This window comes from Bombus fervidus, chromosome 15 (assembly GCF_041682495.2).
Source record: "Bombus fervidus isolate BK054 chromosome 15, iyBomFerv1, whole genome shotgun sequence".
NCBI classification, from domain to species: domain Eukaryota; kingdom Metazoa; phylum Arthropoda; class Insecta; order Hymenoptera; family Apidae; genus Bombus; species Bombus fervidus.
The window spans coordinates 8,463,314-8,484,603 of NC_091531.1; the positions used below are offsets into that span (position 1 = coordinate 8,463,314).

The window sequence follows — 21,290 nt, forward strand, 5'->3', positions numbered from 1 at the left end:
CTTTCTTTCTTTTAGGGACCGATTGGAGGTTATGATATTTTTTGAGGTTAATACTTTTATTGGTTATTACTTTCCGATGGATAGTGTAGTCTAATAGAAAATAATAATTTGAAATTATTAAATTAAATTAAATAATCTTTGTTCCTTTTTAAGCGAGTTGAATTTTTAATGGTTCCTCGTCACTTGCTCACAGCGAGGATGAATTTTTCCACCAAAACCAACGAAAGGTATTATTCCAATAAAGAAACAGCTCTTTTTATACGTTAAGCCCTTTTTACACTCAACCTTATCATTCCATAAATCCTACAACTTAACAAGAATTACCATCTGCTGCTTTTGTTATAAAAGTCCAAAACGCAACCACTGAAAGCCATTCCAACAAGAGAACCGCTCTTTCCACGCATTAAGCCCCATTCACGCTTGACTTTCCGCCACAAATGACACTCGACTCGAACAAACGAAAACGTTCGATCATTCCAACGCTGCGACCCGTGTCGTCGGCAACAAAGAGGGCGCTGGCGATGCTATTCGGCCGGAATACAGGTTCGGGATTCCCAGAACGACGCCGGCAATCCGAGAAGCTGCGTGACGTCTTGTCCTGTTCGTTTTTCACGAGCGAACGCCCACATCCTTTATCAGGATCTACATTCACGGCTGAGATCAGCGATCCTGGCTGGGTTCAAGGCCGATTACGAAGGCTCCTCCTTACTTTCGCCAGGGAGGCCAGATTCTCCCGGTGTCTCTCGCTGATTTTTCTTATCTCTCCCGGTTGGTTCTCGTTTCTCTCACGGCCAACAACATTCCTACGGGATCAAAACCATGGCGCGCCTCTGTTTGCGTCGCGAGAGAGCCGAAAGGACCAGCCTGCTTCTCTTCTTCACCGTCCTTTTTGCCAGTCAGCCTGGTCCTTTTTCATCCCTGACTTTATGCTGATTCTCCGTGGACCCTTTGCTTTTTTACACGCCTCTTTCACTATTAATTGTTGGGTCCTTATTGTCGATTGACGAGATGCTTTGTAAGGACGATTTGGGGAATTTCGGTTAGAAGAACAATAGTTTGCTATTGTTTAGTTTTGAGCCGAGATATGCAGATGACGAGGTTAGGTTAGTAGTAGAATTTTGGGAATTTAGTTGCGAATAGAAGCTTGTTAGTGGCCATTTTGAAGGTACAGGTTTTCCTAATTCTTTGCCTCCTTTTGAAGGAAATAAATAACGAATAACCACTCCATGTATTGTTTTCAAGTATTAGAATAACTAATGTGTTTTGTCAAGAATGAAAGTATCAAAATATTAAAAAATACTTCATTTTACTCTCAAAAATAAATTGGTCGAAATATTTTTTTTTTGTTTTTTAATAAATTGAGGAAAGGAGAAAGAGTGGTATAGAAAGTGACAGGAAGGAAAAAATAAGAGAAAGGAAAGGAGAGAGAATGATTGAAGAACACAAGGCCGCCCAAACATGGCGTAAACAAGTACGCGTAATGCGTGCGTTTGATGTGCTCTGCGACGTTTGTCGCCGGCACAATAAACCTGCCGGTCTGTCGTAGTATGCCGTAGTGGCGCGAGTAAACTCGCAACATTATACGCGCCCACGCGAACTACTCACCCATTCCGTTCTTTTTTCCACGATTCTTGCTGGTTTATTCCGGGCTTGTTTCGTAACGCTGCACTGTTCAACGTTTTCCTATTACTCGGCCCCTCCTAGTTCTTTTCCATTGTAATTCTGTATACCGTTGCCTAGATACTTCCCTTTTGAGGTTAGGTTCCATGAAAAGATCATTCTTAGGGAATCGCGATCTTAAGATTTAATAAAACTAGATACAAATAGTTCAGATATCGAGCTTTTATTTCGTACAGGACATTTTGTAAATGTCACATAACCTAAAAAGTATCACATACGTAAAATAATAAGTGGGAGCTAGTATTTCATATTAAGATTTATAATACTAAATATTTCCAACATCAAACTTCGACATAACCTAAAACACTTAGACGTAATCTAAGCCAAGTTAGATCAAACGAAGTTTGAGTGTTTCATCTTGGAACATCGAAATCCCATTTGCATGATCAGCTTTGTTCCCAGCTTAATTACCAAAACAGCGAAGAGGAACGAGATATTTATCGAGAATCCCTGGAAACTCTTTGGTTCGCAGCGTCACAATCCTCTTTCCTCATTCTTAATTGCCAGAACGAAACAACCATAGAAGCTACATGGCGGGTATAATGTAGTGGTTCTCGATACTTTTTCTTCTGGTTTGTAGCAGCAGATTCACCGGTTCTTCTGGACTTTCCCTTTGTCCTGGCTTGGTTGGTTAGCTCACTTCCTCGATCGTTATTTCTGCCCGTCTTTATCGACGGTCCACTTTCAAACAGGCTCGAAGGGGAACACAATTAGGCGCGATGAAACGAGACCTTTGACGTGGCTGTGGCCTTTAATCGATCATTTGGCATTCTTAATGTCAGTTCTATCGAGCCTGACCGAGCTTGACACTCGTAGATTCGCGATATGGTTGTTTTCTTCGGTCGAAAGTGTTGCCAATTAAATAGCCATGAACACCATAGTTATTTGCAGCAGTGACTAGGTAAAGATGGATCTTGAAGAACTTTAGGTGTTTGAGAATCGACAAACGACGATAGACAATTTTGGAATAATTAAAAATTTTTTAAAAATTTCATATTTTGGATCTGTTATATATAAGACCGTGTAAGGCCATTTTTCTAGGGAATTTCAATTACTGAAAAAGTTACTAGAACATAACATTTTAATAATTTCTTTGAATTATCGATCACCCAGAGAAAATAAAAGCTCGCAAGTGATTTCAAGATGAACCGGTCGTGATTTCTCCGCAAGTCTGAGCAAAAATACCGAGGCGAGCAACGTGCTCGACAGTGTATACAAACGGTCGCTTGTGTCCGGCCATGTGCGGCCGCATAAAAAAGGAAAGAATGAACGAAAGATGGAGGGAGGGGTTCGAGAAGAGAAAGAAGCAGAAAAGAGGAAGAGGTAGCGGCTCCTCCGCCGCAGGAGGTCCTGGTGAACGTATTCGTGGCTCTTGACCTCGCTGCATTGCCGCTTCGACACAATTTCGTTCGGATTAAACAACCACATTCGAGCCTTTGTTCGACACTAATGAACTAATTTTCGCCGATCGACTTGCTCGCAAGTATCCTTCCACGACTTCGTTCATTCAATTGTTTTAATTTTTCTCGTAAATACTCTAATTTTTCGTTCAGGTGAAGTACTCTAAGGAATTTTTTCTCTTAAAGATAGAATCATTTGTATTTGAAAAAAATTTGTCTAGTAATATTCTTTCCTAAAGTAGAATTATAATAATGCTTTTAAGATGATCATTCTTGAGAGAATGTACGGTGATTCTGATAAAATACCCTAAAGACTAGGGTTTTTCAAGATATTCTTTGTTAATGGAGAATTATTTAATTCGTGATACTTCTGTTGCCCAATTTTATCGATAAAACTTATAATTTACAATTATCGAATGTTCCATTATATTAAAAATTTGGATTATTATTATATATTTCCCCACTAAAAGTCATTATGAGTAATAAAATTTGTGTACAATATTTACGCTACAATTAATACCAATTAATACTCGGCCATCAAAGTTTATGGTCAGATTCAAGTTTCTTGGGGACTTCCCGCATTTTTCACCAGACAATCTAGAGGCCTGAAGTCGCGGCCATGACAGGCCGGCCAATATTAACAATGCAAGTTTCCCATCTGTTTTTAAGGTTTTATATGGAACTGCAAACTCTATGGACGATACTCTGGCTGAGTTATTGGGCTCGTTAGAGCAAAGCCGTATTAAAGAAGCGAATTTGCGAGCGGTCGGTCACAATTTATCGATTTCACGGGAGCTTACGGTGAAACGAGTCTTGGCCTTTGCTGTCTGGGAACCGGTCAAAAATAATCAATTCCAGAGGAACAGTTACACAGACTTTTTGCCTTTCATTTTTACGATGATCGATTCGTTAAACAGCCATTCACAGGGAATCTATTTTAGTCTGTAACCGGTATTGCGTGTTAGACGATTGTAATCAAACCGAAAGTTCCCTAGAATACCTCCTGAAGGCACGACAATTACGTATCGAATAACCCTGCTTCCCGAAGAACATTCTCTAGAATAGTTCACTGAAGCAGTGGAATTGTTACGTGTATTACCGAGTTTAATTACTAGAAAATGTTCTCACGCGGTAAAATTTACTAGATTATCTCACGCGAATATCAAACTGCATATCAGATAAATCTATAGTAAGAAAAAAAAAAAAACAATAGCAGAGACTTTCAAAGACAGTGGTTTCATGGATGAAATATTTCTAGGTTATTTTTGGGAAAATCTTATTTCAGGACATATAAAATATTTTAATCAATAGAGAAATCCTTAATAAAGATATACTAGCACAATTTATTTTAATAACTGAATTTTCAATAATCGGATTTTCAGTAATTGAAATTGTTAGTTATTGAATTTTCAATGCCTGAAATTTTTAATAAAACAGTTCTTTCAATAACCAAATTTTTACGCCAGAATTCTCGTTCGTCCTCTATAAATATATCTATTTTTTTTTTTTTTTTAATAAACAAATTTTTAACGATCGAAATAATTATTGGCATTCAGTCCAACTCTAGCTTCAACATCTCGTTTTAAATATAGCCATTGAATTTTTTTTACACATACACTGCATATGGTTTCGAAAGCAGACCTGCGGCTTGTTTGAGCAGCTGCGCATAGGAATTGCATTTGTTCATGCTGTTCTTTAAGCAGCGCTACCAGCACCGCGATATGTTGACCTTAACGAGTAATTTCAGACACGTTTATCGATGTTTATATCGATCTTCGACGATAGCTTTTACTTTATATATTTTTACATATTTAATAATAATTTATATAATTATTAAAATTCGAGAATATTCAAATATTCGAAATTTCTCGTTTTTTTTCTACGATACTAATTAATCTCCGAAACAGAAGTCATCCAATTTGCGAAATTATGTTTCTACCTATTCTAATTGTAAAAAAATAGGTTTACATAACCTAAAATGTTTCGATCCTGAGAAGGTTAAGAAAAGAAATTAAATGGTACGGATAAATTTAACAAACTGCTTTTCTTTTCTTTCGTAATGCATTTACAGAATGGTTTGTGTCAATGATTGAAAAGAACGTCGAGGAAGAGCCACTCTAAATGTTTTTGGAACACGCGCTATTTTCAGTCGCGTAACCAATTCCGCGAGTGCAGAGATCCGATGCCTTTTCGCCTCGTAAATTAATTCTCATTATTTAACCGAGGAAGCCAGTTCGCAACCGGCGTATCATGAATTTCGCGGAAGTATTTCGCCTTTCGTTTGATAAACAAACTTTCGTTACGAAGATACAGGTGTTTTCAAAGTTACGCTCCATTTAGCATATAGGTTATCTGGATTATGCATACAGATTTTGTGTAATAATAAAATGACAAATAAGCTGTAAAAGCAAGAAACTATATTATGTTAGGAGAAGTTTTAAAAGTGAATTTTGAAGTTGGAAGCGAGGTTAGGTTTTTCTTTAATATAGTAAGTGCATAATTGCACCGATAAATCAGTCTTGATATTTGTATAATGTACATAAAAAATCCATAGTTTGTTTCAAAGTTAGGTTTCTGATACAAATTTCGAAACTAAATATCATGATAATATTTAGTAACAAGAATATTTGCGAATTATATTTAACAATAATACTTATTAAGGTTAATATTTAATTATATTGATATTTTTAAATTATCCGCCATGAATTTTCGGTAATTTCGCGGGAGATACGAACTAAGGAAGTAGCTCTTCGCGTTTACGTCGGAAGCTGGATGATACACACGCTATTTCAAGACGCGGAGACCCAGTTGCAGTTCTCGATTCGCTATAACGAAGCTGGCGGCCGTCCCGCGTTCCTTCGGCCGAGAAATTCGATACGGATTGGCGAACGAATCGATTCTTGAACTTGTTCTATCGAATCGATCGTTGCGATTTATTGCACGAATTTACAGAGGTCTTTCGAATCCATGATCGCGGTTCAAGGCCTTCTCTCAAGTTCAAGGGTCTTCGAGAGGTTTCGTATCGATCGAAAGACATCGAACGATACGCGTTATCAGTTCGGCGTGATAAGGAGACGCGAAGGAGAAGTTCGTTCTTTATCGTCGAATCGTTGTTCCAAAATATTTTGACCAATTTTTATTAAGAAATAAAAAGTTGGCGAACGATAGGTTTACTAACGGGGAAGATTGAATTTCATTTCTAGGTTAGAAATTAAGAAAAGATGCTCAATATCTTATTGTGAACAAAATGCGTTAGAATGTAAAATCCAGTCTCGCATAAAAGTTCGTCAAAGAGATTTTTAAAGGTTAGAATGAATGAAAATATGAGTTTAATTGTTATCGGAGAACCGTTGAGATCAAACAGCGAGAGCAGGGATTCTCTTAAAATGCTAACGAGTGTCCTTGACCGTGATCTACGAGTGGACCAACGATGTCGCGACCCCGAGTTATTTTAATATCAAGGGCCCTATTATTAGCGCGTGACCCGATAGAGTCGCTCGTACAAGAATGGAACTTTTCGCGGGTCGACAAATCTTTAACATTGAATTCGAATTTCCCGCCAAATTAACCGTTGCGCGATCTCCATTGGATTTTAAATTCTTTCTTCTTATTATTATGTTATCTTTACTTTATTAAAGTATACGATATAAAGGATAGAGATATAACGGTTAACGATGAAACTAAACGATGATACTCTTAGTAATCGAAACACATATTACTAAATTCAAATTCTCAAAATATCTTAGCTTGCACCACGGTGATGTTGAGTCAGCCATGTATATCAAAAGACAAGTAGCTATATTCTTTGAGAACACCCTATGTAACGTTTGAGAAGCAACGAATCGCGAATTTCCCGGCATATACATCGAATCTTGCGTATACCAATAACAGAAAATGACAACTAAATCTCGCATGTTCGTTCTTATCTCAAGCTCATGAACGCAGCAATTCCAATCAAATTCCCTTCCCTCCTTTGGTCCCCCGTCACGTCACGCGTTCGTGTGACTTGGCATTCAGCCTTGTTCTATGAACTAGGTCGATATGTGTGTGGTGCATTGACAGAGAGAGTGGCCGTTTATCTCCGTTCTTCCTTCCGTTTTCCGTCGACTGTTTGCTTCCTCTTTCGACTGCAGCGCCTCTATCGGCGTTTTTGCCGGATCCACGCTTCTTTCGACGCTTTCTTCCATACGTGCGTTCTTCATGACTATACTTTCTTCTTGACAAAATTCCTTTAGTTTCTTTTAGGTGTTCATGAGCCAAATAATATTTTATTTGAAACAAATAATATTCTATTTAACTAACGAAAAAGCTTAAATTGTGTATTTATTATTAATTCTGCGAATTATCGTCATTACTGTATTGAGAGCAAAATATATTATGTTGTTATTATCATATTGAGATAGATTAATCCACATTTTGTCTGCATATTTAGTAATCGAACTTTGAATCCGACTTTCCTCGTCTCTTTACTTTATGTTCTCTTGTTTTCGTTCTCCTTTCTTCGCGTTTGATGTTGTTCCACGTGCTGTACTTTGCTTTTGCGTTCCATTGACTCTCGTTCTACAGCTTTTCTCACCTTTTCTCCTTCTTCTACTAATTCTACTACCCTGGCAACTTGTCTTTCATCTCCTTTCTTTGCCAACGTCTTTTGTCCGCTACCGGTTTTCCTTTCAACCAGAATTTTATGTCTTAATGATCTGCGCTTTTTGGTCCATCTTCCTTGCTCCTGCTACTTCCGTTCGCTTTGTCCGTAGACAATCTTCCTCTTTGCGTTTTCTAAATATATTGTGTGACAAGAAGTTTTCAAATTCTATTTCTAGTGTACGTAACTTGCATATTTTATTCTTTCCAAATTTTTAATTCCCCGTGCCTTTTTACAAAAGATGTTGAAGATCCGTTTATTCTTATAAACAAACATAATCTAAGATGAATTTCTGCAAACATGTTCCCTCCAAGTTTCTAATACCATATCGTAAATTTTTCCTTTGGTTCCCATAGTCATCCAAGACTTCACAACCCCTGTCGTTAAAATACGACTACTTTTTTATTAAATTGCGTAAAAAAATCTACAACTTAAGGGGTTGATCGCGCCATAGTCATCGAAAAATTCGTAAGCATTCGTGGGGATTTTTCGTTCACACGTTCCCACTCGCATTTTCGTTGCGGCGGACGCGTTCGACGATGGCGTCGTAGTCGGCGTCGCCTCTGCCCTACTTGCAACGCGCATGCACCCCCGTGCAGCCGCGGAATAAACCGAGAAATCGATCCCTCGGCCCCTTCCTCTCGCCTCGAGTGAGCGGCAACACTCCCATGGCTGGTTCTCGTCGATTTTCTACACGGGAAATTCGCTCCCAGTCATTCTCTCCCACGCGAAAATCCATGGAAATTATTTCTAACCTAACCATCATGCTAATAATGGTCGCTCTTTATCGATTTAAACCCTTATTACGCTGTATAAATTCTTGTTTATGAATTTTTATATGTACGTGCTTTTCAGTTTGTCTTCTCCGTTAATCTTTTCTTCTTTCGAGAGTTTTTTTGATTGTCAAAGTAGATGATAAAATTGAAATATGATCGAGAGGTTAGAAATTGAAGTAATATGGCGGATAAGGGGAATCTGCTGTCTGAAGTTGGTCGTTCTAGGAGATTTTTGGCTTTAATGACCAGCTGTGATCGATTGTGACGTGATATATGTAGTCACGTGCTTATTGGGGTTAGGTTTGGAGGGAAATGTTATAAAAAATATAAAGAACGTAAAAGGATATAAAATTCATAATAAAGCAATGTTTATTTAAAATACATATAAATATGCACTTCAAACTTCATAAAACTACTAGATAGGGGAAGAAATACTAATGAAAAAATATTAGCAAACTTTCACAAGGTCGCCTAAAAAAAAGAAAAAAAGTGCAGCCACAAAAATCGACCGGAAAAAATTACAAACAAAATTAATTAAGATTCTTTTCTGCAATTTCTACCTCCAATGGCCCTTTCTTCGAATCGTTATATGAAAAAAAGGTGGTCGTGAGGGATGAAAATAGGGAAGTTAGGGATTGCACGCAGTTTGCCGGGAACATTCGCCGGGTTCCATTCACGGAGCATCGATCGAAGCTCTCTGGCGTTGAAGAGAAACCGTGTTACAGGCTGACTTTGCTCGAGAGATTCGCCCAGAGACAAAGTAAAGATTCCGAGTCAGCAGAGCATGTTGCGAGTCTTCTAGCCAATGTACCGCAGGAACGTGGCTCAGCAGTTTCCGCTTAAAGTCTTTCCCTCCCTTTCTGCAACTCCCTTGCCACGAAATCACGATCTTCGCTCATCTTACTTTATTCCTCCAACTTTTTCAGAGCCACTGCCATTCGCTAGCTGTAGAGCTATCATTTATTTATCGTTTAATTTCTTTTCTAAAAACTTCAGTAATAAACTGTATGTGCAATTTATTGAGCATTATGAGTAGAATATTAAATCAAAATTTGATTAAAATTGCTTCGGGCGTTTTGCAAACACTACATCAGCAAATTTGGATCTCTGTTCGGCGTGATCCTAAATTCTGGTAAAATATTTTTTAAGGGGCTTTTAATCGCAATCTTTTAATTTAAATATTTCCAGTCCAAGCGATTCTCGAATCATGCAACCAAGACCAAGTTTCTCTGGCAATTCAATAAACCGATAACGACGTTTATATGAAATGCCAGATTGAAGAACATGGTCAATTCTAATAACCTTGCTCGGTATAAAACACTTTTGCCATAGAAAGTCATTATTTATCTAGAATAAAAATCAAATCCCGTGTATAATAACGTTAATTCACCACTAACAATTAGCTTAAAGAAATTCTAGTTATTACTATAATTAATAAAGATGAAAAATCGGATAATCTACAAGTTTAAGAAGAGAATTTTCTATAATTCCTGCTCTCCCACGTTCACCTCGTTCCCGATTTCAATTCGAACGTTAATTAAGGAAGAAGAGCGTTGGACTTGATTCCGAATGGAAAACAGGCCTCTCTAAAAACATATTTTCCATTCAATTGAAATTTTTCGCCGCATTCCCAGCTAGTTCGCCGTTCTCGCGCCGATATTTTCTCTGGTTAACATGTGCATTCGTTTTTAATGATTATTCTAATTGGCCGATGCGAGGGAACGAATTCTTCCTTGGTTCGTTAAAGTTGATGGATGTTTGAGAATGTCGTTCCATTCCATCTCATCTCTTGACATAACAACTTACGGTTTTCAAAGGATACGTTACCAAATATTGCAATTTTTCTTCTCTTCTAATACCAGCGACGTTCATTTTCATTAGCATTTTGAAACAAATCAGGCAATTAGTATAATTTGAGAATTTTCAGTGCAGGCAGTGTCCACCACTTGTGAATTTTTCACCTACCAAGTTCCCAAATATTAATTTCGCTAATAATAACCCAGTTATTGCTAATTTTATAAATATCAGTCTATTAATTAGTAATATATCAATTGTCTGTCTGATAACTACTAACTTTTTAAAAATATCAGTCCACCAATAATCTGTTGACTATGAAGCACACGTAAATATAGAAAAAATATTTTCTGGACAATTTTTCGTGCATTATATCGATAGTATAAAGGGTTAGAGTAATAACAAGAGGTTAACCACAGTGTTTTCTTCTTGCGATGGACCATGAACTTTCAGATGGAGGCTGCCGCGACCTACTTGCGGGTCAGCAGACAGCGAACACGTTTAGCCTGGATTGTGCAAACATCAGGCCGCTCATTTGGATCAATGTCGATCCTTATCGACCGTTCGAAAGTGTATCTTGGAAAAGCATTCTTGATATCAACAGCAAATGGGAAAATAGCAGTTAGGCTCTACTTATATCTATCTCGGATTAGAACAAGGACACTAATCGTTCGCAGGATAATTTAATATCAATAAGAAGAATTATGGGAAAGAAAGTTTTTAAAAGTATTGGAAACTATCGCATACTGTCGTAATTAATAATCCCCTATAAATAAAGCAATATGAATTTTACATTTTACAAGACCTTTCCCTTTCCCTAATTTTTGTTCATTTTCTCCAATTGAAAATGGACGTTGTAACTATGATGCATATAGTGCGTTACAGACTTCCAATAAATTACAATAATCTTATACAATTTTTGTATATTTTAATTAAAGATCATTCTAAACGCAAAACACTTTTATTCTCCGATTAAAATTCATCTATTTTTAAATGTCATCGTCGTTTAAAGATTCATTTAAAAACATATGAAAAGCAAATGTAAAATTTTAGGTTAGGTCGACAAAATTCCTATAAATTATTCCATGTTTAATCAAACAGAAGCAAATTCCTTCAACCTGACGCGTAATTAACTGAACAGAGTTTAAATCACGCAGCTGATGATTCAAAACTAAACAGAAGCTCCTTTCAAACGTCTAGCCGGTGTAACGATTACGTAATGGCTGTCGTAACGTGAACGAAAAGGCCTGATATCGGTGGCTCGACGCGATAATCGCGGCCTCGATGTTGGGATCGGGGTCAACGATAGTCAGGATCATCGGTTTCTTTGCTGGATGCAGTGGAAAAATTAACTGGCCTGGCAGCGAGCATGATCGCCGATGAATCTTGCATCCAGGTCAGATCGGCCACTGTTCTTCGCTGTGTTTCGTATTGGCTGTTCCAATTAAATGGACTCGTCATTTCTTTCACGTTAGAATTCGCTTTCACGTTTCCATGTAACGATTATTACTATAAAGTTACTAGATCTATAGAGGAAAAGTCTAGGAACATTAGAAGGTTCCCACGATAAAAATAGCCTTGTTTGGGATTCTCATATCTAAAATTTAATCACGGTCGACGATTCATTGCGATTTCACGATCTTTTGCTATATCGACAAAGTTGAATATCGAGACAAGGACTTGGCCTGAAATTAAAAATTCGTCAAAGCTACACGAACCATCGAGTCGGACGATTTTCTTAAGTACCATCCATTTTCCTCCGCTTCCACTTCCATTCGACCCATCGAGGTGTTAACGAGTGCTACCAACGTATAAAGCCTACAAACTGAGAAGTTGGTTCAGCAGAATCACGAGTTCTAACTTTATGCAAGATGCACGTGACCAAAGGAACACGTTCTACCAGGCGGTAAAATCTTTTCTCGGCCCTCTGCGGCCAGAATCCGAAGTCTGGAGTGGCCTCGAAGAGGATCTAACCCAGACCTAACCCAGACCAACTCGGAGAAACTTGAGACGACGCGCTGCTGTGGTGGTGGCAGTGCTTGCAGCGGTGTTGGTGCCGCTGCAGGATCGATCTGATGGCCTAGTTACCAGGAGAGAGTGAGACACGAGAGGAGGAAGCCTAGGCAGACGCGTATACTGGGTGGGGCGAAACTCGCAGGGTGATTATAAAGGGGATTAATTCGAATCTCTGATTCTCATGCGAATGTGTGTTTCGATTTCGGATATTGTTTTTTAATAGCCGAATCGAGCGGATTTTTACAAAATTCCTAATTGAGAATTTCAATTTTGTTTGAAATTTTAATAGGTTCGTTTAGAATTATAAAAACTTTTTGATAGATTTTGTATGAGAATTTGAAGTGCCTAACAAGAAGTCCCTAGAAGATTTTGAGGTTCGTGAAAAATCCCTAAAGAGGTTTCCAAGTCCTTATGAAGTTTCTGGGGATATATTCAATATCCCTAGGAATATTTAGAAGTCTGCAGGCAGTTCCTACGAAAATTTCAATAAATTTTCTAAGTGAAATTTTCTAACCTCATATTTTTCGTATATCAAACAATCTTGATACATTCCTCCTCCCTACGTTCCCCAATAACAGCTATACTTTTTACCATCTGAAAAATATAAATCGTCGCTTTAAACCCGAACATTTACCCCAAAGTTCGTCAAAGAGTTTCATCTCGCAGAAAGATTGCCCGGGTCCTTTTAATCTCAGCACAATTTCCGCCTCACCCTATAGAGATCCAACTATGGCGTCTTTCCGAGATACGCCACACGCCGCTGGGAGGCGCGATGGTTGGGAGAGAGAGTCTCGACGCAAAGAGGGTTGTAGGGTGGTGTTGATCGGATGTTGTAGCCGGGATACGAACCCTGGAGCGAGGACAGGCATTGACCTAGATGTCCTCTCCTCGCTTTCTCCATCCTCGTTCGCTGACTGTATCCCTGCAGTCCTGTGTGCCTCTTCCTAACTTGTCGTTCAACTGCAGATTCTGGCCCTGGGCTGGCTCTCTTCCATCAACCTTTCCTCTTCTCTCTTTTCATGACGTTGAAACTTCCTCGTGTACAGGCAAGGTTTTCATACGGTAAGATTCCTGATCTTCGTATTGATCCATGGATGGTTCTGTGATTAGTTGGGAGTTTTGACTATGTGTTTCGGTTATTCAAATGGAATATTAGTTAATTTAATGCAAATGAGTTTTAACGTGCATTCTACAAACGTGAGAGATGTATGATTTCTAAGTAGATTCAGACGTTTGCGTCAGACGTCCTTAACTCTACAGTCTCAGCCCATCGAATTAGAATCACATGCAGAACCTTCGCTCCTCTAACATATGAACAAAAAAAGGAAAAATAATATATAAAATATAAAAAATTGTTCATTTGGACTCTTGTAATTCCAATATTAAATCTTAAAATTTTGGAATAATTAAATTAAAAATTCTATACTCCAAAATTGACAAAAATCGGTATAGGAGGTATAGTGTATAAAAAGTGGTACAAGGGATGAGAATAAATGTGTGCAGACAGGGTGGGACGAGAGGAAAACGAAAGAAAATGACGTTAGATACGCAAACAGGACATCTAGGTCAATGCCTAGCCTAGCTCTAGGATGCGGATCCCGGCTGCGACCTCTGAGCAATAAATCCCTCCACCCTGCAATCCCCCTCATCCAGACGAGCCATGAACCTTCCACGAGCTACTAGAGGATGCAGGAGGGGGATCGCATCCGTGTCTCTTACTCGCCATGGAAGCGAAATCTACCTTTGAACCCTCGGCAATAACCCAGAGAAAATCCATATTCCAGAAAAAATTGAAGACCAGTGGTTCTACTTCTAAATAAAAATAACATTTACGATAAAAATAGTTATTAAATGGTTTCGTTGAGACAGAATATAAAATTCCTGCGTGCGACCCTAGACGGGTCGTCAGAGACTGCAGCGTTAAGGATGTCTGATCACGAATGTCTCGACCTACTTAGCAATGTTGCTTCTTCTTTACCAATTTTGGAATAATTTCTTCAATTTTATAGAATCCCCAGTTGATGCACAATAAACGTAGTAATTTTGACTAGAATGAAAGATTTCGTGCAAGCCAAGATTTTTAATTCCGTCCAAATGAATCGTATAATTAGACCTCACGTACCTCTGTTCTAAATTAAAACAAGCTTCATGATTCCATGCGAACTCGGCGCTGATTAATTCAAATTAATCCGGACACACGTTGTTGCCTCTATTCGTTGAACGCACGCACGAATTACTGAAAATTTTATGAAAAAATTCGACCACTCGCCCTGCTCACATTTATCCCCATTTTATTATTATACTTATGTCAGCGTCATTTTTCTATCTTAAATCCTATTCTGCTTGTTATGCTTGCAACCCATTCTGATTGTTATTTTAATAAATTCAAATAATAAAAATTGCACTTTTCTTTCTAAATCAAATGGATTCTGTAAACTTCTTAGTATGAAAAATACAAATACTATATTTTAACGTAGTAAAAATTTTTGCCAAATCTTTGAAACATATTTAAAGAATATATTTAATATATTACGAAACATTGATTTTTGTCTTACAATGTTCTTATTTATCGTCTCGGAATTTCTTGTCATTTTCTCTTAAACTTCACTGTGAAAAGCGTTTTCGTGAGCCACTGTAGCTTCGATCACCTTCGTAACTGATTATATCATCGATTTACCGTCCTTCATAGGAAAGCCACCATTCACGTCAACATTTCTGAACCGGAGCTAGGATTTTGCTCGATTTAACAGCATTAATACGACAAAAACCGCGAGGGGCTACCTGTTGATATACTATTTCGCGTGGCGCAACGCTGTTCCCGGTTGCCGTCGTGCAGGCGCGATTCAACCGCGCATTCAATTTGCGATTCGACGCGCACGTCCAAGCCTCCGACATGAATTCAATATCCGTAATAATATCCGGACGTGTTTCGATACCGACGACGCCGATGTGTTTCTCACCAGCTTTTACGTTGCAAACGAAACAGTACCGCTAGAAAAAGGGACCCGGCTCTCTTCAGCCGCAATTATTGGAAATTGAATACCGCACCAGGCTGACTTGGTTTATAGCGAGAAAGAAATTCTACGATCAGGATGAGGTTGGTATATCGCTTGAACGAATATCATTTAGAAAATGCTATTGCGTACGAAGGATCGTCAATTGTCCCGATGCAAGTCATTGTTCTCGTCATCAGTGCCAATCGGACTGAAAAAATAATTCCCTAAAAAATGAACGTTTCCGAGAATCAAATGGAAACGTCAAAACGTAGGATCTAAAGAAGGGATAGAGAAATGCGAGAGTGTGGCGAAAGGAAGGTAGGAATTGGCGAGCGACCATAGTGGGGTGGGTCAGGGTTAGTGTCGAAGGTTAGGCTGTCCCCCTACCCAGAATCCCCATGAGTTAAGCGCCAGGGACAGGGGCAAAGGGGCGTACACTGTGATTGGATCGATATTTTACTAGCTGCACAACTACTCGTACGATTTTCGTCGCACTTTCTGAACTTCCTAGCTCTCGTGCCGAGCCTGCCCCGCCAAACCTGCTCACAGAGATCCGTCCAATTTGCATACTACATGCGGAGTCTTCTCACACTTTGCAAACCGGATTTAAGACCTTTTTTATTTTGTCTGTGAGCAGTTGTTGATCCGATGCAATCTTTGAATCATTTTTTTTTTTTTTTTTTAAATGTTGCTCCTTTTATTCATTTATTTTTTGAATTTGTATTTTTAATTTATTCTTTGGGGTAATGTTAAAGTTTTTACTTGCCAACAATTTTTCATGAATTCTCAACTAAAGCGGAGTTTTCGACCGAATCACTGACGTTACCCCCGTTAATTAGCGAGGATCTCGCCGTCGAAGCTGATTTAGTAATTGAACCGCGTCCAAATATTAGGATCGCTGCGAGTGTCATCGCCGATGCGCCATGTCCGACTTTAATAATCGATTAGTCGTGCCGCAACGACGTGCAGAGCAAGCTTGGTCGTTCTGCTGGTGACACACGGCCTACCAGGCTGCTATTGTCAGAAGTCGGCCGTGCGTGTTCCAGATGACAACGGTGATTAATAAATCGTTGTTTTCGGGTACACGGTCTCGACTGCACTGACACGACCGATGTACTGCCCGATAGATCAGGCCTAGGATACAGGAACCATGATCTGTCGTTCGTACCAATCCTCGACAAACTCCAAATACGTCAGAATCCAAACGGAGTACCAACAAACTGGATTTTCCATAAAAATAATTACAACCAGAAAATAACCTTTAAAACGTCTCTAAAAAAAAAAAAAAAAAAAACATTTTGTATTTCTAAAAAATACATTGAAATTCTTGAGGAGCCTCCTGGTCCAAAATTAGAAGAATCTCAACTACAAAAGTAAAAACTGAGATGTGAAAAATGTCGTAACGTATATTCGAAATGTACAAATGGAATACCAGTAAAGGTAAGAGGCCCGTTATGGAGCTGCGAGAGCGAGAAGGTGGTAGGGAAACGACAGGTAAACAAAAGAGGTTAGAGGGGAGCCGAGAGGGCAGACCTGGTCGCAATCGGAATTCTCAGTTGTCTTTTTGGGGCCAGCCAGGCCGGAGTTGCGTAGAAAGTCGCAGACCCAATCGTTCTGCCTTGTCTCGCCATTGGTCATCGTTTCAAGGCCTATGGATCGCCATGGTGGGGACGGTTTGGGCAACTGCGTCGCACCATACGACTCGTCTCCCCGAAACGCTCGTTCCACGTCGATTCGCCAACGTTCCTGTCCGCTGGTTTTCGCATTTGGGGATTCCCGCCGCGTTTTAGTTTCGTTTCCACGCTGTTTGGGACAGCCTAGATGGCGCAGCGAGCGCTAAATGCGTTCGTCGCGGTACATACGATTTATCGAAGTTGGAAAATCTACGTTTGTTAATTGTTACCGTGCTTTTGTCGAGTTTTTCTTGCTGTTAAGCCTCGGTGGGTGAAGTGCGATTCAGATTGAAGAGTTGCTTTTTAAAAATCGCTACGGTGGTTCTATAGTTTCGTCGCTGTTATTGTTCCCAGTGAAGTGTGCAACCGAATGGAATTAATTTCTCCAAAATAGAAATAAACTTCTCTTCTCTGCTACTCGTACAAATAATTGTTTCCATTTCAAGATAAAAAGCTTCCGCAAGAATTTCATATATTTATTCCAAAGAAAAATTGTGTTTTTAATGCAATTTTGAAAATATTGGTTTCTGGTAGTTTGAAGTTATTTTTACAGTGAAGATTCGTGATTTGTGATAGTTTCAAGTGATTTGAACGCGTTATAGTGATATTTTCGAATACCAAACAAGAATCTTCCTTTTTTCTTTTTTTTTTTTTTTTTTTTTTTTTTGAAAGAAAGGTGTGTTACAGTGAATTTTCAAGTTGAAAGCTTCTTGAAATTAAATAAACCAGAGGTAATAGTCTTTCATTTCGAATTATATAGAATATTTTGCTTGGCACAATGTGATTACAGCAATTTATTGCAGTTTTAACCGTTTTTACGGGCGAATTGTAAAAAGCGATTTGTCCACGTGATCAGCAGCGACTTTCACTCGTCGTTACTTGATAAAAAGGCGTCCTACTACCGACACAGAGCATCCTATCAATTTACAATTGCATTGTTTCAAGCGACGTGTCTCCGGGACGCAACTTGTGCGTTGTCGTAATCCTCTTCTTTCTCAATTGCTCAATTTCCACGTGACTCTGCCGCGTTGAACAACCGTCTGCCCTGTCAGATGCATCCCGACCCTCTTATTCTCTCACTTGAGACATTTAAACCACTTGCCATATCGTCGTCCTTGTATTTTAAAAGTTTCAAACTGTTATCTTAAAAATGTGATTTAAAAAGCGAAGCTACATTTTTCATTAATATTTTTAAATTTCCCGCTATTTTTCTATCGATCTGTGGATAAATAATTCCCCTCGATGATGATTCATCGATTTATTTCGAAATTAAGTCGAGTGAAAATTTATTTCTGTAGAATTTTACTAATTGACTTAACTTTAATTAAACTTTGCTTAAACTTTATTTAAATTAAACTTAATTAAAAGTTAACTAGAAATCTTTATTATAAATTGTTGTTAAATTAAAAATTCTATTCAGAACAATTCCCGACAATTTTCTCCATAATTTTTCCGACTTCCTAATCTTTCAAACTCCCCTTGGCCTTTTCTTTCTACGTTTCGTTTCATCTTCCTACTGGCGAACGTGCTCTGTGATCGCATAATTCGGCGAACTGTCGCGATTGTCACGAGCTTGCAAGAACTTTATTGGCACTGGTGGTCGCTTTTCAGGCGACTGAAAGTTTAGATCAGAGGACCAAGAATATCCAGCTCCCGTTTCATTGCTGCTCGTCCGATCGTTCAAGCGTATCATTAGCCACGATTTCTCCACGCAGGAGGAAATTGCGTGGCGTCGATCGAGAGCTGTTCTGAAGTTCCTCTTAGACGTAATGACGTGTCGTGTGCACTCTCTTGTACGCTATATATACACATTTCTTCTGGAACCTGTAATTTCCAAACAATTATGCTTTTTTCCATCCGTTTCGCCCTTTTTTTTTTTTTTTTTTATGGATTAACGACGGCTGCTGAATGATTTGAAAATAGAAATTTTATTAAGACAAATTCTATGTTAGAGCAGTGTTGCGTGAAATAGATCGTGTTACGAACTCTTCTACTAATTGCTCGCTAATTTCCTATCAATGTTCCATTGATTTTCACTAATTTTCCATTAGCCCACCATCGATACAGAACAAGCTGTAGATTTTACTAAGTCAGTTTATATTTATCGATACACTGAGCATCCTGGCAGGCGTAAAATTGCACGTATCGCGTCCTTTTCGCACAATCTATTGAGATCCGTTATCGATAAACCGGGTGATAACGTGGCAGCCATAACGATTGAAATGCAAATTCTGGGTACACTGAACCTTGACATTTCTGATCTTATTTCTAGCGCGAGAGTTATTATGGTACGCTGTTAATTATCTTGTGAGATTCCGCGTCTATGAAAAGTATGAAAGAAACCAGTTTGATCATTTTGTAGCGTAGCTTGTACAGTTATAGATTCCTCTATTGTACGTTTAGAAAAGTACAGATTTTTCGACAAGTACAGCTTCTGGTATCTGCTTCGTTTCTACGATTCAGACGGAAAAACAATAAAAATTGAATTAATCTAATGAGACATAATGCAAGAAGAATTTTGACTGACCAAGCTATTATCTTCTGTTGCAGATACCTCAAGACAGCAACGGGCGACGATCCAACTCGACTAGCATGCACCTGGGCCCGCGGTTCGAGGCGCACTTCAAGATGCGGTAGAGGAAGTCCCTCGACGAGAGTCCAAAAAGCAATCGGTGCAGCCAATTCGAGTCTCGTCCTTTGTAACCGGAGCATAATCGCGTGCATAATTAATAGCAGTTAGATTAAGAGGCTTGACCCAAGACACGCTCACACCCTACCAAACGTAGGACAAACTTGGGTCTTTCTCTCGCAATCCCCATACGAATCCAAACTCACAGAGCACCCAACGGCATCCACGGGGTTAGAACCCAATTAAAACGAGCCTGGGAGCCTCTGACGACGAAAACCACTGCCTTTCAAGCCGCCAGGTCATCGTGAACCCCTTAAACAAGCCAGTCAAACCTCTTCAAACCTCTTCAAACATCGTGAAAACTCGACAAACCAGCTGGAATTTCATCAAAATCATCGGAAAATTGGTAGAAAGGGTTTCCAAAAGCGACTAGAATCTCCCTAGGGGACTTTAAGAGGCAAGTGAACAGAGGTGAGCAGAGGACCCGTCACGGTGGCCAGCTTAGTGAGCGGCAACGTAGCGGTGCGTTACGATGAGGCGTCGGGAGTGGTTGGCACGGGGGGTGTCGTGTTGGCAGCCACTTCCAGGTTAGCCACTGCGGATCCAGCGACGTCCAGCATGGACACCAGCGACTCCAGCATGGACACGACTAACGGAGGCTCGAATACCGGGGTAGCAGGCGTCGGAACGATCACCTCTGTGGTGGCTGGAGCCGCGTCCCTGACGCTGGTCAAGGCCGAGACGCCTGAACTCCTGGCTGGAACGTCCACGACGTCCTCATCGGTCGCAGGCCCGGTTACCGCGGCCGGTGGCCTGTTCGCTGGGATCGCGGCGGGTAACAAAAGCGCCAGACCCGACGACTGGCTAGCCGCGAACAGCCCAGGTTCGCCGACCGCCACGCTGCAGGGCCAACACGTGGTCTACACGAATCCTCAGCAACAGTTGACCGAGTCGCAGCAACAGCAACCGCCTCTCGCTCATTCCAGCCCCTTGGCGCATCAACAGCAGCAGCAGCCCGGTAGCAACAACGGATACGCCAGCCCTATGAGCACCAGCAGCTACGATCCTTACAGTCCCAACAGTAAAATAGGTAAGTGCAGTTCTTGTTATTTAGGAATTCCGAATTCTCTATTAAGAGATGGAACATTTGTTTGGAAAGTACCGCAGTTAGCTTTATCAGAGACCACAGAGACGATACACGTTGATAAAATGTAGTACCGAGTTGCATAAGTCTGGAAGCTCTCGATCTTCGATATCGTTGGGTTGTTTATCGTTGTTAGAGAGGCTAGCTTCATCGAGGGTCCTCGAGCCAATGAAACCAACGAAGCTATCGTCATTATCATTATCATTATCTCGAAAACTTCGATACTAATAATATATGTAGTGCAGTTCTACTGTACCGTCGGAAAATTATTCTATGCAGAAGTTGTCAAACTGCAGAAGCAATCAATCTCATCTGTTCCGAGCAATCCTCGAGCTTCGAACTTGCTAAAAGAAAGATGACACGTGTAAATCCTGGCAAAGACGCATGAGCGAGGAACGCGGGACAGATGAGGAATTCAGTGCACGCGTTCGCGTTTCTTTCTGTTGATGGCGCGCGCGTTCTGCGAAAGAGAAAAAGAGAGTGAAACGTCGACCAGCTACCGGATGTGACGTCACCGGCCACGTTCTCCTCTCACGCAGA

General features: G+C 39.8%; 1 protein-coding gene across 6 annotated transcripts in view; it reads left to right on the forward strand.

Moving 5' to 3' along the window:
* Ecr (ecdysone receptor) overlaps positions 1–21,290 on the forward strand; it is a 198,716-nt gene that overhangs the window by 97,857 nt on the left and 79,569 nt on the right. For 5 of the 6 annotated variants that reach the window (XR_011801737.1, XM_072017722.1, XM_072017721.1 and 2 more), the window contains one exon: positions 19,528–20,696. Coding sequence is in view for 5 of the 6 variants with exons in the window: in XM_072017722.1 (XP_071873823.1) it covers positions 20,225–20,696 (472 nt within the window). In the remaining variant the exon portion in view is untranslated. Of the gene's footprint in view, positions 1–17,689; positions 17,709–19,527; positions 20,697–21,290 lie in introns of those variants that run through there. The other variant, XM_072017723.1, reaches the window with a different exon arrangement.